Source organism: Salvelinus namaycush, chromosome 9, assembly GCF_016432855.1.
Source record: "Salvelinus namaycush isolate Seneca chromosome 9, SaNama_1.0, whole genome shotgun sequence".
NCBI classification, from domain to species: domain Eukaryota; kingdom Metazoa; phylum Chordata; class Actinopteri; order Salmoniformes; family Salmonidae; genus Salvelinus; species Salvelinus namaycush.
The window spans coordinates 28247770-28271910 of NC_052315.1; the positions used below are offsets into that span (position 1 = coordinate 28247770).

The 24141-nt window shown below is 42.5% G+C and overlaps 1 protein-coding gene across 1 annotated transcript in view; it reads left to right on the forward strand.

The window, feature by feature from the left end:
* Positions 1–22885, forward strand: part of mctp2a (multiple C2 domains, transmembrane 2a) — a 40352-nt gene extending 17467 nt beyond the window's left edge. Inside the window, 12 exon segments of the mRNA XM_039000371.1 lie at positions 178–271; positions 399–501; positions 601–703; positions 850–951; positions 1103–1177; positions 1492–1611; positions 12131–12250; positions 13277–13318; positions 17881–17990; positions 18159–18268; positions 20386–20483; positions 22784–22885. Of these exon segments, the coding sequence (XP_038856299.1) occupies positions 178–271; positions 399–501; positions 601–703; positions 850–951; positions 1103–1177; positions 1492–1611; positions 12131–12250; positions 13277–13318; positions 17881–17990; positions 18159–18268; positions 20386–20483; positions 22784–22885 (1179 nt within the window).
* The last annotated feature ends 1256 nt before the right edge of the window (positions 22886–24141 follow it).

Genomic DNA, 24141 nt, shown 5'->3' on the forward strand with positions numbered 1-24141 from the left:
TATCTTTAGGGAAATATTACTACTTATTCATGTCACTGTTGACATTTTACATGCTTGAATTAGTAAGTACAAGCAGACAAGTAAATACATTTCAAAAGCTATCTATACTAACTTGTGGAATACTAACTTGCGTTTATACATTTAACTAAGACTGATGGTATCATTTTACCTTTGCAGAGTTTGAAGAACTCTCACAAAAGTGTGAGGGAGGTTGGCTTCCTTCAAGTCAAGGTTTTCAATGCAACAGATCTCACATCAACTGATCTCAATGGTGATATATCACTCCACTTTTAACCATTCCACTTTTAACCATTCCCCTTTGAACTGGTGACTTTCTATGGCTGAGTCCATCTACAATTGCACACACAATGTAACACAGCTTTGTTCTTTCTTTGCAGGGAAAAGTGATCCATTCTGTGTACTGGAGCTGGGGAACAGCAGGCTACAGACTCACACCATCTACAAAACACTCAGCCCTGAGTGGAACAAAGTCTTTACATTGTACATGCGTTTTTCCTTGGTCTTATAGTGTACTTTGTAAACATTAATGCAAATGAATGTATTCATTCAGATCTGGACTAACTAGTTATCTGTTGACAGCCCAATAAAGGACATCCATGATGTGTTGGAGCTGAAGGTCTTTGATGAAGATGGAGACAAAGCCCCAGACTTTTTGGGCAGAGTTGCCATTCCACTACTCTCTGTAAGTTGGGTGATCCTTTGATTCATAATAGTTTATTCATTGACATTGACAAGTTGTAAAACATATCATGGGTCAGAGAGGAAGGAGCATCTTCACTAAATACTAATGTGGTGCAATTGATTGACATGCATTTTCTAACGCTACAGGTTCAGAATGGACAGCAGGTCACCCGAGGGTTGAAGAATGAGAACTTGAGGGGTCCAGCCAAAGGTACCATCTCACTGGTGATGGAGGTCCACTATAACCCAGTAAGAACTCACTGGCTGATTCTAGCCAAGCTCATGCTCTTTGACAATTGACCCAATCATTTAACTTACTGATTCTATAATGATTTCTCCCATTGCATTGAGTTTCCTTTTCATTGGATATGTCTTTGACAATTTGTAATATCTTTCTCAGGTTAGAGCCGGCATCAAAACCTTCAAACCAAAAGAGGAGAAATTCATGGAGGACAATCAAAAATTCTCCAAAAAGGTTTGCCTTCGCAATGAATGTTAGGCATATAGAATCTAAAATTAATGATTTATACACATAGAGCATGGTAGATACAGTTTGTTGGATGAAGGAGTACTGGAACATGCTCCTTAAATCACAGAAACAAAGCTTCCATAGGCAAGCAGCATATTAGCTTTGATTGGTCATAGTCTAACTATTTGGCTCAAGACAACAAACCCGAAAAGCCACACAGCAGCAAATAAGGCCTTGAATAATCCTGATTTTGAATCATACACATGAAGCTTTTATCAAATCATGCTAGCTGCCATTTTGTTTGGATTATTTCCCATTAGGTCCTTGCCCAGAATATCTACAGAGTTCGAAAAATCACCATGGCAGTGCTGCATACGTTACAGTACATTAAAAGCTGTTTTCAGTGGGAGAGCACACAGCGGAGTATAATAGCCTTCCTGGTAAGTCATTGCCCCATGTTAATGAACTAGTTCCAAGCCTTGGGCTCTGCAATTGGTGTATCCTATTTCACTGCAGCACTATTTTAACACTTTCTTCTGTTCATCTGCGGTAGATGAGAGACCAGTACAATATGTTCAGGTATAGGCCTACTTAGATTCTTGTTACTATTTCTCAGTCACATGCTCCCAAGAATTGACACGGCTAGTCTTTATCTCCATTCTGAATTTGAAAGTAAAGTACAAGCTGTGCTATATCCTTTAATTCAAACCCCACTTGGCTTCCTTCAGTGTTCTTCTGGCACTAGGGCTTTATGTGAAGGCCTTGGGTCTGGCTGTTTGGTCATCTGACTTCTTAGCTGAGCTCTCTCCTCCTGGGGACGGTGTCCTCTGTGTGGAGGAGTAGTGACAGTTGGCCTGGGAGATTTGAACCTTGTTTAAATGTCTCTGTCTAGCTGTTTTAATGAGGCATTGTGATCTAATACCCTAAGCTGAAATAATCTTAATTTCACCCTGTGAATCTCTCAACTTAAAGCACATGTAATGTCATCATGAATAAGAGCATCCTCGTGCCATAAAGCCCTGGCAGGATCAAGTCAGGGTGAGGAAGCGGTCACAGACAGGGTGTGTGAAGATTCCTTTCTTCACAGCCTTCATTCCTCTCTATGTTCTGTTTCGGGGGCGACGTGTATTTCATACCTGGTGTATTCTATAAACTCTGCTCACTGATCCTCAAGTGGATATCCCCTCAGGCAATGGCCAGTCTCACGGTATCAGTACAGGTATGGACACAGACAGACAAGGAGACAGACTGGCAGACAGGAAGCTAGTGTGTGCAGGCAGATAGACAGAGACTGGGAGGGAGAAAGGCAGGTAGTCAGCAATGCGGGCAGGCAGGAGGGTAGGCGGGCTGACGGGTGACAGGTCAGCGGGATAGGGCCATCTCCTGGCCCCCACCTATAATTAGATGCTCTGCAGGCCACCAGAGTGTGTGGTGGCACACTCTAATCTTTCATTTCCACTTCCACTACACCTGCTGTTCAAGACCAGCCCACAAATAGGAGATCTGAGAAGGGAAAAACAAGGCTTACTCTCTGGCATACTGTGACCAAAAATATGTACTTTTTTGTTGTTGCGTATTTGTACCTAAAGATTAACAGTTTGAAATGTTTTGTTGAATTTGTGTAAGAGGTGAGTGCTTCTCTTGCAGGGATGAAATGGTGTGTAGTTTTAAAATGTGTTATCTTGATTGTGAGTAAGATGGACAGTTTGTGGACAGCACAGCTGTACCCATGCAGTTCTATTTAGAGACAGACACACTGCAATAGAGCAGTCTGGCTGTCTGCAGTCCACTGAGCCCTATGCTTTCCTCTGGAAAATGCTTTCCTCTTTCCTCTGGAAAGCATAGCGCTTGTGTTAAAGGTGTCTGCCAAGACTTGCCTGAGGAGAGAGTGAATCAGCCTGCTGATAAATATGCAGTGTTTATCACCCACTCACCAGCAGAAAGGAGTTAGACTGGAGAAAAGTTCTGATTTCTAATCAGGCATCGCATCCTCAACACCTCACTACATGAAGAGCAGCAACAATCAAAACCTGAATATGGCCTTTGGAGCGACAGTCAAAGAGAACTATTGAGTATCAACACAAACAGACAAAAGCCTTGCCATGTGAGACAAGTGTGCAGCCGAGGGGCCTTTACAGCCATTGCAAGCCCAGTGGCGTACCATTACACACGCCATTGCCCTGGCCCTCTGTGGGGTCAGCCACAGCACAGCTACACGAGGACCACTCTTCCTCCCAATTTGCAATTAAGTTTGTGTTTGGAGCTGTCTGAAGCAGCATGCCACCGTGTGCCTTAATGAAACGAGCTACCTCTCCTATATTTATATCTTTAGGCCCTGCTAATAGGTAACTGATTCAGACACTGACAGATGGCCTCCGCTTGCCTCTAAGATGTGCATAATTAGAGGATTGTCTTCTCTTTTCTACAGCAGCACTCTGCCTCTGCTGCTTCTCAGAATATGCTGCTAGGAACGGCTGCAGTGTTGGCTCAGCCTTTAATATACATTACAATACATTATTTATCAGCCAGACAGACCATTGCTGCCGTTTTACACCACATGCATCCTGTAATGCATTACCGCTGATGTGGTTTCATCTCTGGACTGTGGGATCCTCCGCTAGTGCCTTACCAGAAAGCCTTAGCCGCCAAGCCGCTGTAAGTCCCATAGGCTAATGCTCTGACCTGCTCAAAACATGCAGTCAATTCAGGGAATGTGGATCTTCGTGTGTGCATTATGAAATACCTTTTGGTATATGTGAAGTATTTTTTGTTTGTATGAGAGATTTGTCTCACAAAAGGAACAGTGCAATCTAGTCTCCAATGAGCTGTATTGGCAATGTTTCGACCCTTAGGTCTGCATCAGGTCTGATCCATGTTAACAGAGGGAATTATGGAGAATATAATTTAAAACAAAAACGTCTCAGTCACATAACTTTTCCCTTCAATTGGCCAGCAGCATATCACCCTGCATCGCACTGCTGGCTTGCCTCTGAAGCTAAGCAGCGTTGGTCCCTGGATGGGAGACCAGATTCTGCTGGAAGAGGTGTTGAAGGGCCAATAGGAGGCACACTTTCCTCTTGTCCCCACCCCCAAAAAAAGAAATACCCCAGGGCAGTGATAGGGTGCCGTCTTTCGGATGGGACGTTAAATGGGTGTCCTGACTCTCTGTGGTCGCTAAAGATCCCATGGCATTTATCATAAGAGTAGGGGTGTTAACCCTGGTGTCCTGGCTAAATTCCCAATCTGTCACTCATACCATGATGGCCACCTAATCATCCCCAGCTTCCAATTAGCTCATTCATCCCCTCTCCACTGTAACTATTCCCCAGGTTGTTGCTATAAATTAGAGTGTGTTCTCAGTCACTTACCTGGTATAATAATGGTTAAATACAAATTCCCTCATGTTTGGCAATCAGAAAAGTGAGTATTCTGAGTAGACTATTTAAATTGGGCATACAATGTACACTGTTTTAAAATTAAGATGGCTCATCTTATAATTATAATGCGAAGAGGAAGCCTGTGAAGAATGCAAACTTCTGCAGCACTGTCATTGTTTGCAGGGCTTGAGGTTACTGATTCTGATTGCGTAATCTCCTTTGTAAGTGGAGTCTATACTATTTGAAGTTATACCTTGGATTTTCCACCCATAGGTTTCAGTTTCAAAATAGCAACTTTCTAATTAGGTAATGTTCAAATAATATTTTGCAAGCATTTAAAAAAACTTCTGGCAAAGCCTCATAAACGTCTTCATCGGCAAACAGAAATACAAAGAACAAATTTGGATTTCTTTCAGCGCTTGTTTATGCTACAGTAATGAGCCTAGGATGTGCCTTTTTCTAAAGTTTGTCAATGACCTGTTCCCTTCTTCTGGGAGAGAGAGAGAGTGTGACAGCTAAAATCTTCATCAAATAACTCCATTTTGAATGTGCTCCTCCCCAATACTGAGCTAGATGAATGTGCCATACATCAGCAGCAACTGCAGAGAGAGGGGTCACCCAGAGTTCTTTCCTGTAGATATTTCCAGTGCCTGTAGATGGAGCTATAGCACTGCTGAACTATGTAGTGGAGAGCCTGATGGGAGATAACTCTTCTCCCAGCTAGAATTCTTCATGGGAAAAACTGTAAAAGTGAAAGCCTCCATTCTGTGGATCTGCTGGACCAACAGAACAGAAGTTTCTCAAACATACTAAATGAGCATGTATTAGCCAGACATATTAATCTGTTTCAGACGTTTAGAGTTGAGAACAATTTAGATTTAGATGAAATGGATGGAGGTCCTCAAAAAAAGAAAAGGGATTATTTACACATGAAAGCTGATTTTGAGCTTTTCTGTCATTAGAGCGCTTTAAGTATTTAAGTAGAATTAATATTTTAACATATTAGGTGGTCTCGTCTGTTAGGAATTCTGATTAGAAAGAAACCTGTATACCTTATGTGAGTATTTGAACAGCTTTCTTTATGACACTGCCAGGTAGCAACTGGTTTAGACATCATTTGACAGCCTGTGAAATGCTGATTGCCTCACATCACAGACTGTAAAGATGGCTGTTGATGAATGTTTGATGCGGTGCAGCTGAAAAACACTGTTGGCAACTGCCACGGCTGCTTTTTTTGGCTGATAGAATCCTCATCTCCCAGATGAGAGCAGGATAGGGTCAGATCTGGATCCAGAGGTCCCAAGGGACCACCTGTGAGGTGTCGCGCACCACGCCCGCTTGCCCCCCAGCCGGGCCCATTACCCAGAATACCAGGACGGCCAGGATCAAAGCCATAGTCAGTGCTGTCATAATTATTCTATTTAACACCGTCCCCAAAAATGGCATGTTTGGTGAGCACTGATCTGTCCCTTTTTGGTTTACTGCGATGCAGTAATGCAGTATGTATGACCAGAAGAGTGTGATAGGAGTGTAAAGTCAAATTGTATACATGCCTGTGAAACCTCTCGTTCCTTTCTCTGCATTTGTTTTCTTTCTGTTGAAAAAGTTGGAGGACTGTGTGTGGCTCGGCTGGCCTTAAAGGAGTGGGTTCTTGCGTCTCGGGGGTTACACTCTTAAACTCTATGGCTGTGGGAGTTCTCACAGAGTTTGCAGTGGGAATATAGCAGGGAGGGAGAGGGAGACAGCCCTTCATGGTGATGTGTGCATGATTTTGAAAATAGTCTATGATGTATTCATTCTTAAAGAATGGGATATCAGTATCCACAATTATTGAGAGCCGCCTTCCTATTTTAAATAGTCGGTACTGCTATTGAGGTGCCACATTGGATGGCAGTGTGTCAGTTGACAGCTCTAGGGGCTAGCTGGTAACCGTAACCTTGAGACACGTTCTCTTATTATACAGAGAGCCTTTCTCTGGCAGACAGTTGTCCTCTCTCAATTAGAGCGTTAAATAACATATTTTCTGCAAAATAATACACTTGTTATTTTCAAATTTATTTTAATAATTAATTGTCTTGTATTGTATAATATATTCATTTTCATTACAAATATAAAGCAGTATGAAATGATAATTTCAGAGGATGAACAAGATGATGTTGCTATGAATAACACTGCAGCCCTCTGTGTTGGTGCATCCGCCATGGTGCTTTGTCTGTCCCTCCGTAGCGCTTTAATATTGTGCTTATTTTGGCCCCAGATGAAGTGTGCTCTGTGTTTAACCCTGTGGTGTGTGCCGTATCGTAATGACTGCCTCTAACATGCTCACCGCCTCCCCAGTCACAGAGGACACCTCTCCCTAGAGCCTGTGACCTGACCGTGTCTGTGTGTGGCTGTAACGGGGCAGACCTCGGCCCGTGTGCGCTAACATGTCTGTGAGCCGAGCTGACAGGGAGGGAAGGGAGAGAGAGTAAACGCTACTCCCTCCCTCCCCACCTCCTCGGGGGAAAAGTCTCTCATGAAGGATCTGTCACCCAGGAGGTCGTTCAGTGTTAACGCTCCCGACACGGATTAAACACTTGTGGCCAGTGCTGGAGCTTGGGGTTGGAGTGGTCACTACTGACAGGCACCACGGGGCCCCTACTGACCGCCCTGGTACAACCCTGGCCCAGCCCCGCTCCACCCTTACTCCAGACCTGCTTCAGCATTGGCATGTGTCAGACAGGCAGGGAGACAACGGCCAGCACCGGTCTTGCAAATAAATGCTAATGCCCTGCCTAGCGCTGATGATCTTCTCTTGTCTTCCCTTCCCTTTGATAAGGAGCCCGCTATCGCTATACTGTACTAGTACTGGCATCCTTACTAGCAGCCACTGAATTTTCTTAACATTCCTTGAGTTGTAAGCTTTCAATTTCCTTATTTATGAATCATTATTGAATTAAACTCAATTAGATTCATAACTGGATGTGAAATTAATTTCCAGATTCATTGTTCGAATTAAATTAAATTGATGGAGTTTACATTGAAATGTATTGCCTTGTTTCATGGCATACTTAAAAGCCATTGCAGTAAGTAAAACTCGGGTTCATATTGTTTTATTTTTTAGATATGGCTTGGATTATCAGAAACTTGTCTATACCAATGGTTTATTTGTGTGTACTGTGTATACATTCTTTAGTGGTCCGAGCTGCTACAGATGATACATTCATTCTCAAGAGGGATATGAGATTTCCCCTCTCTCTCTTTCTCTCTCTCTCTCGCTCTCCCTAGTCAATATGACTTGAGCTGAGCGTATGTGAAATATTTATTTAGCGTTAGCTCTGAGCACCATGGCTGCCCACACCATCTCTACCTGCCCTGCAGAGAAATCTCATCTGTGCTTCCTCTCTGCCTCCAACACCCCCTGAAAGCCTGTCCCCTTATTGGCCCGAGCTCACCACAAATGACATGTCTAATTTCTCTGCGTTTACAGATGCTTTAAAGCCTGCCGCCGACTAGCTTCCCCAACATCAGCCCTCAGCTAGACTCTCTGTTCCAGCCTGGCTGAAAAAAAGGCCTGCGTGAGCCGAGCATCCACTGGTGCCTTTGATTCATTATTAATCTCTTTTTTTTGTATTTTAATTTGAGGAAGCAATGCAGATTACTCCCACTGCCCTTGATTTCACCCAGAAAATGTACATCTATATCAGAGTGGCGATTATGCAAGGTTTTTACCCCTCTTTACATTACACACACACACACACACACACACACACACACACACACACACACACACACACACACACACACACACACACACACACACACACACACACACACACACACACACACACACACACACACACACACACACACACACACACACACACAGGAAGAGAGAGACAGATACCCCTGGAGCCTGTAGTCAGCCTTGTTAAACTTATTCAGCTACATTCATGTAATCTGGCATCCATCCACAGCCCCACTGACTGACCCCCATAATGCTAGTTGGCTCTATCCTCTCTCTGCTCTGTTTTTCTCTTAGTTTACAGTAGCTTTCCAAGCTCAACCAAAGATAGACACAGAAGAGATAAGAATTGCCCCTTTTTATAGATTTCCTATAGTTACAGTATTAGAGCTGCTTAGTATTGTATTTGTAATTACGGTGTCCTCTTTAATGCAAGCTTAATGTCAGGGTAATAATGAGTGATACACTATTGGTAATAATTGCTATAATTGTAGGATTAAATACATTCAATGATATGATTCTCCATAACATCACATTTCATTAGTTTGGCACATACAGTATATGTTTACATGGAGCTGTGTATATGTGCAGGATTTGGCAGCCCTCCTGTCTAGTGTTTAGTCAGTCGTCTGGTTGGTAGAGTGGGCCCTCTCTCTCCCATTAATCAATTTGCAGGATGGTAGAAACTCTTGGAGAAGGCGTCTTCGACCTTTTGTTCCTACTGCGGTCCCCTCTCCCCCTCCTGGGAGAGTGTGGGTGGTGTGAGCTGCCATGCTTGCTCAGCTTTAAGAGTTATTTTATTCACACTTTTAATCGCTGAGTGCTTTATTATTAGGTGCTGGATTGTGCTGGCCAGGGGATCTGCATGAGAAGGCGCAGAATGCATTTACTGAAATCATATTAATGGCACTATAAAACAAATCTGTCAGCCTGTTGTTAACCCCGCTGGCAGAGTGGCGCTGCCCAGGGTCGGCCCTTCTCCAGGCGCTTACAGGTGGCTAAGGAGAGTACATCTCCATCACCTAATCCACTGCGCGCTAATATTTTTGATTCATTCATTGTTAGACACCCCATGCATAATCATGTAGGCATTTTTCAGTAAAATGGTGTTTGTCAAGGGAGGTTTCCTACATTAAAGACACTCCTCCCAGACACACATACTAACACTTGTTCAATTACAAGTCGTTCATTATCCAATTCTGCTGTGTGTAAATGTACCGTTCAGGTAGATCATTCATTATTAGCTCCCCTGCTTTCTGTTTGTTGCTTTCTATCCTTTTAGTGAAATAAATGACTGCTTTACTGCCAATGTAACATATCAGTGTTGTAGTGTTTTGGACTTTAAGGTTCCCGTTGTCATGTGTAATTTGTAGTGGGATAAAAAAAACTAAGATAGGACTGAAATGAAATGGAGCCCAACTTTGAGGCCCATTAAAAGGTGGATTATTTTCAATATAAATGTACACTTAAGCCTGACAGGTTGCACTTTGTCCACCCCGTCCTTTAATCACTCATGCTCGGCACTAATAAAACATAAACCACTTAGCGAGGAATTAGTTCTGTCTCCATTTCACAGAAGCCTCAGAGAATGTGAGGAGACGGGGGAAAAGGTATACCTTTGCCTCTGCTCATTAATGAGAAATATCTGATGGTGAAGACGCAGCTCTGTGAGCCTGAGTGAAGGAATTCCAGCGGCTTTCCCAGATGTTCACAGTTACATTTTTATTAGTGTTTTTTTTTAAAGCATGTAAATTCTCTAAACACGAACTGACACACCGCGAGGGAGGAATTGTGGAGATATTTCTGACAGTTTTGGTTTATACCCTCATTTAGGTGCTCAGTTTAGACACAAGGCATTGTATTTCTCTAGCCTTTTATCTTGTCCACCAAGCCAGAGCGTGGTGAGCAGAAACTTGCATTAGTGGGCGATTATGAATACCTGTGACAGATTCTCTCTACTGACTCCCTGGGAGGAAATGAATTGGCTCCCATTGTTGACTTGCACAGGAAGACAGAGACCAGGCAATTAGACTTTAGTGGTTAATGTAGCAGCTTTTGCAAGGAGGGCAAGGGGGTTCAACATTCCTGCTGGGCTCATGTCAGTTTCCAGGCATTTCTTTTTGCGGGAATACTCTCAATATGACAAGCTACCTGTCCAGTAGCCTGCTGAATTCCTCTGGGGTGAAAATTGTGTTGGTTTAGAATAGCCTCATGGGAATAGAGGTGACAACATATGACGTAGGTTATTCATAAATAGAAGCAGACATGCTGAAGCTACCTCCGCACATCATGCAAATTCATAGTTTACCTTTAGGTTTTCCCACCAGCGTTAGTTGTGGATGCGTAATTCAAATAATTTGTTATGGAGAAATTGCAGTAACATATTGTTCATATTATGTCCTCACATCTTGGTCATCCCACGGTGTTGTTCCTACACTTCTCATTACCCAGATATTATTGAACGATAGTAAACCTATGTGATGGGGAAGCCTAGGGCTGGGAGAGACCAGTGTTTGGAGCATTACTCATGGTTCACATTTCCCTGGAGGCAGTTTGAATCCATTGAGCCCAGGCCTGGCGTGGAAGTAGGTAGACTGCCCCAGAGCCAGTAGGGCTGGAAACAGGCTGATATGACAGGACCAGTCTGCTGTTTACAGGGCTCAAATGGAGGCCTGAAGGCCCAAGCGGTTCACATCCTGTCTAAGGTCTAAGTCAAACATATTGTTTCTACTGTAACAAGCCCCCAGCAGTCCACACTCAAATGGCACAGCATGCTATTGTAGAGAGCTAGTGTAATGTTCTGAGAAACCATCCCACTCCTCATTCCATTGGGTGTTGTAGGTTACTAGGTTTGTTTTCTTCTAGCCTTATTGTTAAGTTCCTCCTCTCATGAAAACAAAGTTGAAGAAAGAGGGGAGTTTTTGTACCTTTCAAAGAGTAAATCATATTTTATGATATAGAAGGGAGTACTTATATCCATTACAAAAGAAAATGGCCTCCTCAGAAACGGGTAAAATGTATGTCTAGGCAGAGTGTTACACAGTAATAGATATAAAATAATACTAACTTTGAGGACTTCATTTCTTCATTGTCAACTTGCTGGTGTGCTCCTCCTCACACAGTGGATCATTTCAGCTAGAGCCAAACTCATTAGGCTGTCACTAAATGGGTTTAAATGCAGCCGTCCAATTAGTGCTCTGCTGTGAAGTGCAGTGGGTGTTGTGTGCTGTGCTTACCACCGCTTCTTTACAGAATTATGAGGGATTACTCATTCAGTGTGATCCATCTTATTTCTACCAGGGGTCTTGGCTTTTCTCACTATCATCACTGTGGAGGGGTAAACGTTGCAAATGCTTCTCCAGTTGCCATATGTTCCTAGTCACAGTCAGTCAGACAGCCCAAATTCTTCCCAGTATAAGAGGGTTTGATATGCTGTATAAAATACAGGATTCCATGCCTACCCTTGTCAGACTTTCCCTTCTGCATAAAGGCACACTGCCAGCACTGTTATTGCTGTAAATAAATGGGATTTTGGAATATAAAAAATTATCCCCAAATGCCTCTCTTACCTCCCAGCCACTAAGAGGGGAAACTGATGCTGTGTAGTGTAGTGGCGTAGCTTTGCATTCTGCTGTGCTCTTCATGGGGCTTGGGCGGTAGGTAAACCCATTATGTTTATTTGGAGAGGTGCATGCTGGGATGTGTGGGGTGAACAGGACATTGTGTCTGGGCTTGGGTTCTAGCCCATGTTGTATGACGGCGATGCCACCCTTCGTGCTGTATTCGTGCTGTTTGTGAGTCTCACACCCCACTTTCTCCCACACTATGCCTCTCCCCGACCTTCCCCTGTCCTTCCAGACCTTCATGGTGATGGTGTGGACCTGGGAGCTCTTCATGATGCCCATCTTCCTGCTGCTGCTTATCGGCTGGAACTACTTCCAGGTCACCCCGGGGAGGTTCAGCAACAATCAGGATCTGGTGAGTGTCTCCTCCTACTGTACTGTACTCTATACAGCTCTGGTCTATCCTACACACGTCATAGCAGCTCTTCATGTCCCCCTCGCCCACTCACTGGTCAGAAGCATACAGAGCAGAGCAGCCTCTGGCTGTCAGGACATAGATTGGCACTCCCACTAGAATTTGGCTGTGTCGAACTGCCCACAATGCTCTATAATAGTGAATGAAGAGTATGCCGTTAACATAATTTTTTTCAAAATATTAGCAAAATGCATTTTTCATTTATTTACTTTGTTGAGGCATATACAGTATTATTTGAGCATACAACATTGCATTGATGCTGTGTTGATACTGTTCTAGACACAGGGTATTGATTACATTCTCAAGATGGTAGGGCTATCTCCTCTGTATCAAAGTTGAGGTTATGGAAATCAAGTCTCCCCTAGCCATGTCTGTAAAGGTTAATGCTGTTTCCACTTCTCAATGTCCCCCAATTTCACTGTGTTGTAAGCTATCTTGATGGCCAGGGCCCTGGCCTGCAAACATCCCTAACACCAACCCACTGATTGTGTTTGTGGCTGCTGGCAAAGATGCAGTCCCTGGGCAATGTTAAAGCCCGGGTTCACCCTCATATCAAGCGTGGAGCCTCTTTCACCTCTCTGTGACCCTGTGCCCAGCAGTAACACAGCCTTGTTCACAGGCAATGTCACAGTGTGCACCATGTAGGCGTCAGGGATGAGTTGACGTAAAGTAAACTAGGCAACGGCATCCAAATTAAATGTTTGTTTTTTCCTCTTTCTGTTTTTCTGTTGTGAAGAAATGAGATTGCTTTGCTGTGACAGTGCTCTTGTGAGGAAGGCCCTCTTTCACCTCTCCTTTTGTGTGAAGTCACCCCTGTGATGCAGTCTATGAAACAGGCCTCTCCCAATAGAAGTATATGTACTAGAGCAGAATTTCATTACTAGGTGTTTGTTCAAAATGCTCCAGTGCCCGCGTGTGTCCCTGTCCATTTGAAAACACACTCTACCTCTCTCCATTCTCTTGTAGACGAACATGAACATGACCGATGATGAGGAGGAAGATGAGAAGGTATTATTCTGTATGCCAGTTATACAAGTTTAAGTTGTGACTTTTGCATAGTTCCACTGGAAATGGTCTCGCAGAAACTAACATTTAATGCATTCAAAATTAGGGCAGAATGTAGGAAAGAGTAATGCCATGTGAACAAACACGTCTCTTTCAGCACTTACTACATTCTATTCCATTGGGTATTCAGTATCACTACAAATGTGCTTTGCCGCAGTATCCCAGTCCTTTGAAATTCAAAATCTACGTTAAACTGCATCATTAATTGAAGTTTGTCTGCCATTGGGGATATTAGTAGCGAGTGAAGATGTATTCACTTTTCTGAATGGGATGGTTACTATGAGATTTACCTTTTCCCTACCCTAACAAATTAGGCTAAGCGCAACGGTACAGAAGTATACATATTTACAGACATCTGTACAGTATGTACTTATCTATTCTATAAAGATTATCACTCACTTAAACAATTGGACCTCTGTATTCATAATTATGTCATATTTCTAATTGTTAATCTGAATGTGATTTTTATCTCTTGACACCCAATACCAAAACAATTATTTTAATGCACGCCAACACCAAAAGGAGAAGACAAAATAGTCATGGTCTTTATTCCTTATTCCTCCTATCTAGACATTTCCTTTCATTTTAGTCAGGAGAGCGAAGAGTTAATGGGATGTGCATTATTGCTTTATGGTGGGGAAGTGTGGATCTGCTGCAAAGCCTCCAAGCAATGATCCCTCTGCAGTATGTCTAGACCCAGGAATCATACCCATAATATGCTCAATATATTCTGTTGTGATGACCAGGGGCTACCTTCATATGGAGAGGAACACCCTCCGCTAAAAAACAGGCCCGTCCTCCAAATCCTGCCTGAAAGCAAAGGCTAATTCATGGATGAAACTCTCATGATATGTGTGGATACACATAACGCAGCGTACGCTTAGCTGCACTGCATTTGTAATAAGAGCTTAGAAGAGACAATCCTGCGGCCAAATATATATAGCAATGATATGACAATTGTGTGTTTGTATGAATAGTGAATGAGGATGTGCCGCTTTTATGGTGTTCCTTTTAATAACGCCACTACTGAAATAGGATCATTAGAAGCAGGTCTTTATCATCTCAATGATTTGACAGTTTTTGGTTTCCTTTCACCTTAGTTTTTTTCTTTAAGAGTAAAAAAGAAATATGATTTTCAAAAAGCAGGGAGGAGATTTTTCTAAATACATGTGCATGTATTGCGGAGTAGCAGTTGAATCCAAATCCTTCCTGTTCCTTGAAGTCCTCTCTGAAAGGTTTAACATGAGCCAGCTAAGACCATTCACACTCTCTTCTTTCATTTACTAATGAAGCAGTTGCCTGTGTTTGTTTTAAGCTGTCAGATTTAATTTAAAGTGGCTTATTTCTGTCGTATTATGGTTTTGCTGTCACTTAAATGTGATATCATGCAGGCAGATCAAGCAGTGTAGCTTTACACTTCATATCAAAGTCTTTCAAACTATTTGGGGTTAAAGAGTGGTCAGTGTTAAAAATGTGATGACTTCAAAGGCACTACTTTTTTCCCTAGTCCTTTTGAGAAGATGTGAATGAAGGCTATCCCCTCTGAGAAGGTTACCATTAACACTCAAATATGTGTTTCCCCTGTTTTCCCCTGGAGGAAGGAAATATGTAAACCTCCGCTAGAGCACTAGGAATGTGAAGGCATGACGTTAAGGAGAGACGAAAGGCCCGGCTACGTTACAGCAGGATAATACACAACAGATCTCTCTCTCTCTCTGTGAACAAATCTGTCCTCAGGGAAAGAGACAGCGTACAAATTATGTGTGGCCAAAGTGACTTCCTTTTAGCCTTAGGTATCAATTGTGCAGATAGACAATATTTAATCATAACATAAAAAATACAAAGCAAAACAAGCCCATAGATCTCCATCATAATGAACAGAGAAGATAAAACAGGTCTCCTATGGCCTTTGGCTGGTATGGCTGGTCTGGGGGTGGGAGAGGGGGAGCGTTGTTCCTCAAGCACTGTCCAGGGGAGCAGGGGGTTGGATTCGGGGGGTTGAGGAGGTGGCAGATTGAGCTGGAGGGGTGCTTTCGCTTACCCCCTCAGACCGTAGTCACCACTGGGTCACCTTCAGCACACCGGCCAGACCGACTGCAGACTGTGATCAGTTATGTGCATTATGGTAGGTATGTACCCTCTAAAACGTACTGCTTCTGGGAGCTGCTCACACGTTTGTTTGTGTATCCATTTGTTTGTTAGCTTGTTTTAACACCATACCAGAACCCATGCCAAAATCACAGGTGTTTTTCATTAAGATGTGCATTTTCGCGCCTTTGTGGAATAAGTCACTAGAAAATATTCAGTCAAGCTTTGAATGAATATTCAAATTTGATGCCATTTATTCAAATTAAAGCAATGTTAAATGAGCTTTCTTAAGCGTTTGATTATGCCCAACATGCCTGTGAAACCATATTTGCTATTTACCTTTGTGCAGGAGATCAAATCTGTTCCCATTACGGCGCCTTAAAAGGTAGCGTTTACCATTTTGTCTGAAATGAGAATATGATTTGACACATGTTTTCTAATCAGTACACATTTACGATTTATGTGGTCCACCCCCCTCAGTATACCCATCCCTATCCAAGCTGTTTTATTTTTTTGTTTGCCAGGAGCACAGAACAGTTTTGTAAGGGGCTAAAAAGGGAAATGAACAAAGATAAATAATATCATCAAATGAGTGATGTAGTAAAGGACTTCCAATTTTCATCACTATGGAGATGGAGTACTTCAAGGGTCTTAAGGAAGATGAATGGTGATAATCAGGAGAGCTTGTTGATGCGTACTTTATAGTACATATCTTTTGGACCTTTTTTTTATTCAAATGAAAGCTTAATAATGTTATCTTTGGATAATCTTTGTCTACATTTACCTTGTGCACACAGGCCTATCTGTTACAGTTAAATAAGAGTTCATATCTCTTATCAGGTTTGAATCCTAATTCATGTTTACGGGGCCTTAAACAAGTTTAGATAGAGATATGAAAGGGAATCTGAGCCTAACTGATGAGGCTCCATATCCAGTGAGCTCTAATTTCCCTGTGCGCAGCTCTCTCAGTCCATCAGGAGCACACAGACATGGATCTTAATGGCTTTTAGCAGGCAAAAATCTGCTTTGAATGAGAGCTCAGGAGAAAGAGCTCAATTAACATCTAATGTGAAGTAAAGGATCTGCATTCACATTAGACTGAGGGAGGTTTTCTTTATGCCTTGCTGCAGACAGTGCCGTGTCTCTTCTATAGGATGATAGGCTACAGTACTATCCCTCCGTCTCTATTGTATGACACTATGGGATAATAATCTCTTCACGAATCTCTCAGAGAAAGCATATTTGAGATATTTCCAGCGGCCTGGTTGGGGAGGCTCTCTACAGGGGTTGGAATTACTCTCTTCCTGTGTTTGTTGTGGAGGAGACTTGGGACTGACAGTGGGGAGTCTATCTGTGCTGGGCTGGCGGACAGCGTGTTTTCCCAGGGGCTGCCTCATGAGACTCTGATAAAGGCATTCTGTCTGGACGCTGTCACTGAGCCCAGGCTGGTGCTGGAACTGCCTTCTAACACAAACATATAGACATCCTCAAGCCTCCTGTTAGACTCCATCAGATATCTTCCTCCCCCTCTCTCTCGCGCTTCTCTGTCATCATTTCTGTCATTATTTCCTCCTTTTGATGTCTTCTCAGCTCTCTTTAGCTCACATTACTGGTGTTATCATCTGCAGCCTCTCCTCTCCCTCTGGAAAGCTTCACAGTGCTGCTTCTTCTCTGCCGTTACCAGCACTCATCTGATCATGTCTATTTCAACTGAAGAATATCCATTTTTTTCCCCACACTGAAATTGGCAGACACCTTACCATGTCCATCTGGTCTATATAGGATGTCTGTATCATATCACGGCTTTTGCGCCATGATATTAATTTAGCAATACAAAATGAACAATATAACACTATTAACACTACCTTGGTGATGAAAGTGGACATAGCCGAAGCCGATTCACATGAAATGTGAGTCTTATATGAGTGAAAATATATCCAATGATTACAACCCTGTGATCTGGGATGGCTGAGCCACTGCTCTCTCACACACAGAGGTGTGAGGACAGAGAGCCAAACAGAGTATAGAGGTGGGTGGGATAGAACTGGCAAAACAAGTCTAAACCCGCCCCGTGGATTGGTTGCACCATGTAGCCTCTTTCTACTCTTCCTGTCTGGGTCATCTGGGATGCTGCCTGATTGCTGATGGCCATTTTATGTCCGTCTCATCCTCCAGTTAATCTGTGATTTAGATGTAGAGCACTTCCATTGTTTGTGGCGGACAAAAGCAGAAATCATGACAGCTTTCCAACGTTGAATCTGCCTCATTTTCACAAGCATAGTCTGAAGAGACATTATAGGCCATTCAATAGATTAATTACCCATGATAGTACGGCAGACATGAACTGGGCTTTGTTTGCTTCCTCAAACAATTGACATTCAGTACAGTAGATCTCATCAGTGCCTGTGTACTTTTAGGAATCTGGGAAAAAGGGACTGATGGAGAAAATCCATATGGTCCAAGAGATTATCGTCACTGTCCAAAACATTTTGGATGAAATCGCATGCATCGGGGAAAGAGTCAAGAAGTAAGTTTGACATTTTATGTTTACAGTATACTGGTGAGTTCAATGTTCTCTTTAGCAGTGGGTGTATAATGCTTTGGCTAGCAACTACATTATTGATTGTGCAGTATCTTGTAACATCCTAGTCATAATGATATTCTGACTTTATTTGATGTAATATTTCATCCACAGCACATTCAACTGGTCTGTGCCCTTCCTGTCCTGCCTGGCCTGCTTGGTTCTCTTTGTGGCAACAGCAGCATTATACTACATCCCACTGCGCTACATTATCTTCATATGGGGTAAGTCAAATATACACCATTATTTTTATTATAAATACTGTCATTTGTAATGAATAGCTCCCCTTCGGCAAAACGTTGTTGAAATAAGACAATTACAGTAAATAGCGCTTACACCCATTATATAACAGTCATTTGAACACTCACACCTCTTGAATGCCCAGAGCTCAGGCTGCTAGCTCCAGAGGCCCATTGTGCTCAGAGCTCTGCTCAGTGTGAGATGTAAGCAGGCCAGTCTAAGGCTAGGCCCAGGGTCTGTGAGAAAACAAAGTCGAGCAGCGAGGCAGGGAGAACATCATGCTGTATATAAAACAGGATGTCCTTGGGCAGTGTAGGCTCCTGGTGTAAACCCTCATTATCGGCTCCAGTCCTACAGAGATAGACAGTTGCCTCAGCAGTCAGAGGGAAACAGACACTCCTCCTCCAGCTGTTAGCCAACAACAAACTCTACTTCTACACTGCCTCCAACACAATCGATACCAAAATCATATCAAACAACAGCACTGATACACTCTCCTGACTCCACAGTTAACCCCCATGTCTGGTTGCAAGGCAAGCCTTTCATGTAGTCTGCACACATTTAGGTCCTTAGGTTCTTTGTGTACACATCGAGGTAAGCGCTATAGCTAGCAGTGAGTATATGGTCCCATTATGGTCTGTTTTCTTTCCAGAACTACTGTGGAATGGAACCAAATGGGGAGAAATAACAGTATTGAGCAAAGAATAAACTTATTTGATTGAGTGATATGGAAAGGTAGTTGGGAGTGGGGTGGTGATAGGGGGAGGGGAGGTTGGTGGTAATCTCTGCTCTGGGCTATTGTACTGAATGTGTACTCAGAGGACCTGAGTCGCCTTTGGATACAGACTAAAGTGTATGTTCTGCAGTCAACTATCAGGCTCTGTTCAAAAGCTGTCAGGGATGTGTGTGTGTCTGCCTGCATTATAGCATCCTCTGTACGGTTGTGCTGACAACTTCTACGTTTGGGATGATACATATCCATTGCACTGTCCATACAACCCTTCCACCTTATTGATGTACTGATTCAATTTAGTTCCTGGGGATCAATTCAAATAGCATCACAGGGTGCAATTTCATACAGTGGTGAACATAGCCGTGGGAAGTAGGGGTGCTGAGGGTGCTGCAGCACGGGGAAAAAATAAAATCATACAAAAATAATTACAAATATACAGTATTTTTTTTTTCTCACAAAAGTAGTGCACTGGGCCTTTACTAGTATTAGCAGACCGATATAGACGTCTGTTGCTTTGCTTTGGCAAGAAAGGTAGTTGCATAATTAAGAACAGTATCTTGCAAGATTCAATAATTGGAATTGTAAGAGTAGTTGCCCTGTCATGTACATCAAAACGTGCAAAGTTATGGGCAAAGACACAAAACATCCACATCAAATTAAATATTTGTCTTGATCAAATAACATGGAAAACAACCACTTTTTGTGCAGTATTATTTTACCATCCTTACAAACCACTTAAAGCAAATGTACATTACTGTGTTGTACATAGGCTGGTCCTCTAGGTTTGTACCTGCAGACTTTCCATCAGCCTGAAGAAAAACAATGCACAATACTGTAATTGAGTACATTGATACATCAAGTGGTTTGTGATGATGTGGCTCAGTTGGCAGAGCATGGAGCTTACAATGCTAGGGTTGTCGGTTTGATTCCCACAGTGCTAAAAAGTATGAAAATGTATGCATTCACTACTGGAAGTTGTTCTGGAAGAGCGTCTACTAAAATGGAAAAGGAATGAATAGACCATTTCAGTTTTCACATAGAAATACAGTGTAAGTTCCATTTACAAAGTATTTCAAGAAACTGGAAAACATATCAAGTATTTTTATATTTCACAAATATTATCAGATTAACTGTTTTGTACAGATAATTATCACACTTAAGTTACAAATGCTGGTAAACACTCAAATACATTTAGTAGAACATTTTCCACAAAGGCTTTACTACTGTAGTCCTGTATTAGTGGACAGATATAAAGGTAGCTATGGAGGTGAAAGAGCTAGCGATGGGGTCGCAATATTTTTTTATCCTTATAAAAATATGCAGGTCTGGATGACACCTTTATTTATTAATGTGTTCTTGTTTTCACAGGCATTAACAAATTTACCAAGAAGCTGCGCAATCCGCATGCCATTGACAATAATGAAATACTGGATTTCATCAAGAGGGTGCCTTCTGATGTTCAAAAGGTAAGGGTCCAATTTTCCATACAGACAGAGGGAGGGAATTCCCTGAAGATATCTGCATTATTTGCTCTAACAGAATTCCCAAGTGTTGGGGAAATATATCCTCTGGCTTTGTTTGATTATTAATGGACTCACGCCTTTAAAGCACCCATGGCCCAATTATTTCTGGCAGTGGTTTGATGCAGTCGCCCCGGTGCCTGGATGTGTTCTACTCTGATCTGTCCTCTGCCATATCGCTCCAGCCTCGTTCCTGATTAGCAGTTTTGTCTCTCTGTGATAAAAGTGCTGTGGCATCCGGGCCTATGATTGGCCAGGGGATGGTGGAGGGCCCCTGATGGCTGTAGTTGTGTGTGGCTGGTGTGCCCAGCTCTGAGTCAGTTGAGACACTCTGACGTGGCCCCTGTCACATCAGGGTGGGGGAGTCAATGAATGTAGTCGTGAGCCCCTGCCGTCCTGCTGGCTGCCATATGTGATCATATATTAGCCATGGCTGATATGTCATTTGTGGTTACATCACAGGGCTGATAGTAAATAGCTGCCAGGGCAGGGTGCTGTACTTTAAGTGGAGCTGGGTGTTCATCCTGTTCACTCTCTGTTCTGTTGTCTGACTGAGAGAGAGGCTGGGTGTGGGCAGGAAATAGAGCAGCACTGCTCCTTCCTCTCCCAGGTACTTTACAGACAGTATTCAGCCAGGATATGTGACTGTCTGGATCTGGAAAGACACTCTGAACCCCAGTCTCTTTCTCTGCTGTCCCCTTGATGTCCCTCTAAGAGTTATTGCCAAATATTCAGTGATGTTGTTGGAGAGAAGCCTATGTGATTTTTCAGCTGAGCAAGTTGACAAAACAACATGAATACATTTAGTTTCACAATCTTTTATATGTCTCACATCTTTTATATGTCTCACATCTTTTATATGTGACACATTTGTTCAAGTTTTGAAAATGACCATGGGGACAATACTTTTTAGTTTATGGTTCAGCTATGTCCTGGATGATGTCTACAAATCATTCATGATGACTCACCACTACATAAACCTCTGTGAACAATAACGTTGCTGAATAATACCAACACAATAACCATAACAATACACCACAGATTGCTGTTGTTACCTTACAACTTCAGCCCTTAGAAAGGCCTAGGTATGGACACAGTCGAGCCATATTACAAAGGCTGGAAATGGACTCCTTTCTCACAGCAAAATGACTTGGCAATTAGAGCCTGTGCAAATCTACAAAGCCCCCCTCAAACCGGGACTTCTGACAGGAGTGTCTGTCCTAAAATAAGAAGCATCTGTCAGTTCTGAGAACAGTTTCATGTTCTGATGCAGACGGCAGTCACTTTGTTCCCTCATTCATTCCATCTCCCATTCTAATAATCAGGGTTTGGTAATTAGTATGGAGTCTCTACCTTGATTCAACAGAATCATGTTATTGCTGTAGCAAAAAACAAATGCTTTTGAAAGCAAATGTTCTTAAAACTTCATCTTGTTGAGTTTCTAAATCTTTTTCAAACTAATGTTTCACATAGTTTTTCTTTTATTTCATGTTTTTTGGCCTGTTACTTTCACTACACACATTACAAAAATTACACAATGATACCAGATATTTTAGATACTTATGTTATTTAAACCATTGGCCATAGTAAGTTCCAATTTGGAAGTTTAATTCTATATTTTCCGCCTTAATTCCCGTTACAAATATTTTTGGACATATAGGAATCTGTGTTAAAGAATGATTTCCAAAACATTGAAATGACACAATCGTTGATGTTGAGCCTCATAATTCTACAGTGCAAACATACTGTAGCTGAAAGGAAAAAGGGGTTTAAGTTCAAATGCCAAAGTGGCAGGTCTCTTTTTTCGTATTAAATCTGTCATCTTTGAGTTCCCATTGAAGCATGTCAAAGTCGACATCCCATCGATGCTAGTTGCTACTTTAGTCAAGAAACCTGGCTGAGGCTATTCTTTGCTACGTATAAAGTTTTCTCAGAAAGGACACAATTTGCACGAGTGATTATGCAGTTTACTCCCTCACTGGCAGGTTGTCTCAAAAGTTGATGACAGCTTCTAATATTGCGATTGTGGCAGAGGAGGGGGGCGTACACTGGTACGGAACCCTTGACTTCTCAAATCCTTCCTCTCTGTGATTAATCCCCTCTGCTCCTGTGTTTATAAAATGATTCATTACAGGCGAGCCCGCCTCGCTTTCCTCTGCACCAGCTTTCCTCGGGGGAGCCATTACCGTGCGCTCTACTGAGCTCAGATTACCTGTCTCCAACCAAACTCCTGTTTGTTTTTACAGGTGCAGTACAGCGAGCTGAGAGCGCCCAGTGTCCAGAGCCCACCACGAAGGAGAAGGTAAACCCCTTGGACGTGCTGGATGAAAGGACCAGGCTCCTTCTGAGAATGGCATAGCCCAGTCTGCTACGATGACAACGCTCCGGTGCCAGCAGAACCTGCGACCCCTTATCCCCCTGCTCCCCCCTCTCCCGTGCCCCGTGCTGCGGGGGTGCCATCAGCCGCTCTCCCGCTTGTGTGTCTGCCACCCCTCTGACAGGGGCTGTGCACTGCACCGGGCTAGGAGGGCAGCACATGGAGCTGTCAATCACAGAGCCAGAGACGCAGTCCGCCCACTCCAGCCCAGCTTGCATCCATTCATGCATTTTATAAAAAGAATGAGAGGTAGAGTTTGGTTTAACTCAAACCACTGCTGTTTTGCTTTTATGGATTTGAGTAGTAACACCTTGATCAGACTTGACAGGCTCATTGCATCAAGGCTGTGTAAAATATTCTGCAGTCAAACTCTTTTCATTATGTAATCCAATATTTGTGCTGGATGTGTGTGCAACATAAGTTAAACATTCCCCTTTTGCTACTATTTTTGTCAAGTCTATGCATACAATTTGATGTTTACGTTGGATTTATTCAACATATGCACCACACGAAACACACTGCAACTGCCTCTGCAACGCAATGCTGCAAGTCAAACACAGCGTTCCATTGGAAATTAATGTACTTCTGGCGTACAAAATGCACCTTCGGTCAGATCAAGGCGTTCAACTGAACTGCTGCAATGCTTTGACTCATTTACATTTTAATTTCATATAAGGGCAAATGGGTAAATCAAATACTGTAACTGTGCTAAATCCAGTTATTACTTTGTAGTCACATTTATTTATTATTATATATTTTTATTTATTAACCCCCCTCTTCGGAGGACACATCTTGTTTGTTTTTTTACAGCGTTTCTGCTACATATGATCAAATCAAATCAAACTGTATTTGTCACATGCGCCGAATACAACAAGTGTAGACCTTACTGTGAAATAATTACTTACAAGCCCTTAACCAACAGTGCAGTTCAAGAAGAGTTAAGAAAATATTTACCAAATAAGCTAAAGTAAAAAATAATAAAAAGTAACACAATAAAATAACAATAACGAGGCTATATACAGGGGATACCGGTACCTGGTCAATGTGCGGGGGTACAGGTTAGTCAAGGTAATTTGTACATATAGGTAGGGGTGAAGTGACTATGCATAGATAATAGCAGCCGTGTACAAAACAAATGGAGTACCAGTCTTTATTTTTACTATTTTCTACATTGTAGAATAGTAGTAAAGACATCAAAATTATAATATCACACATATGGAATCATGT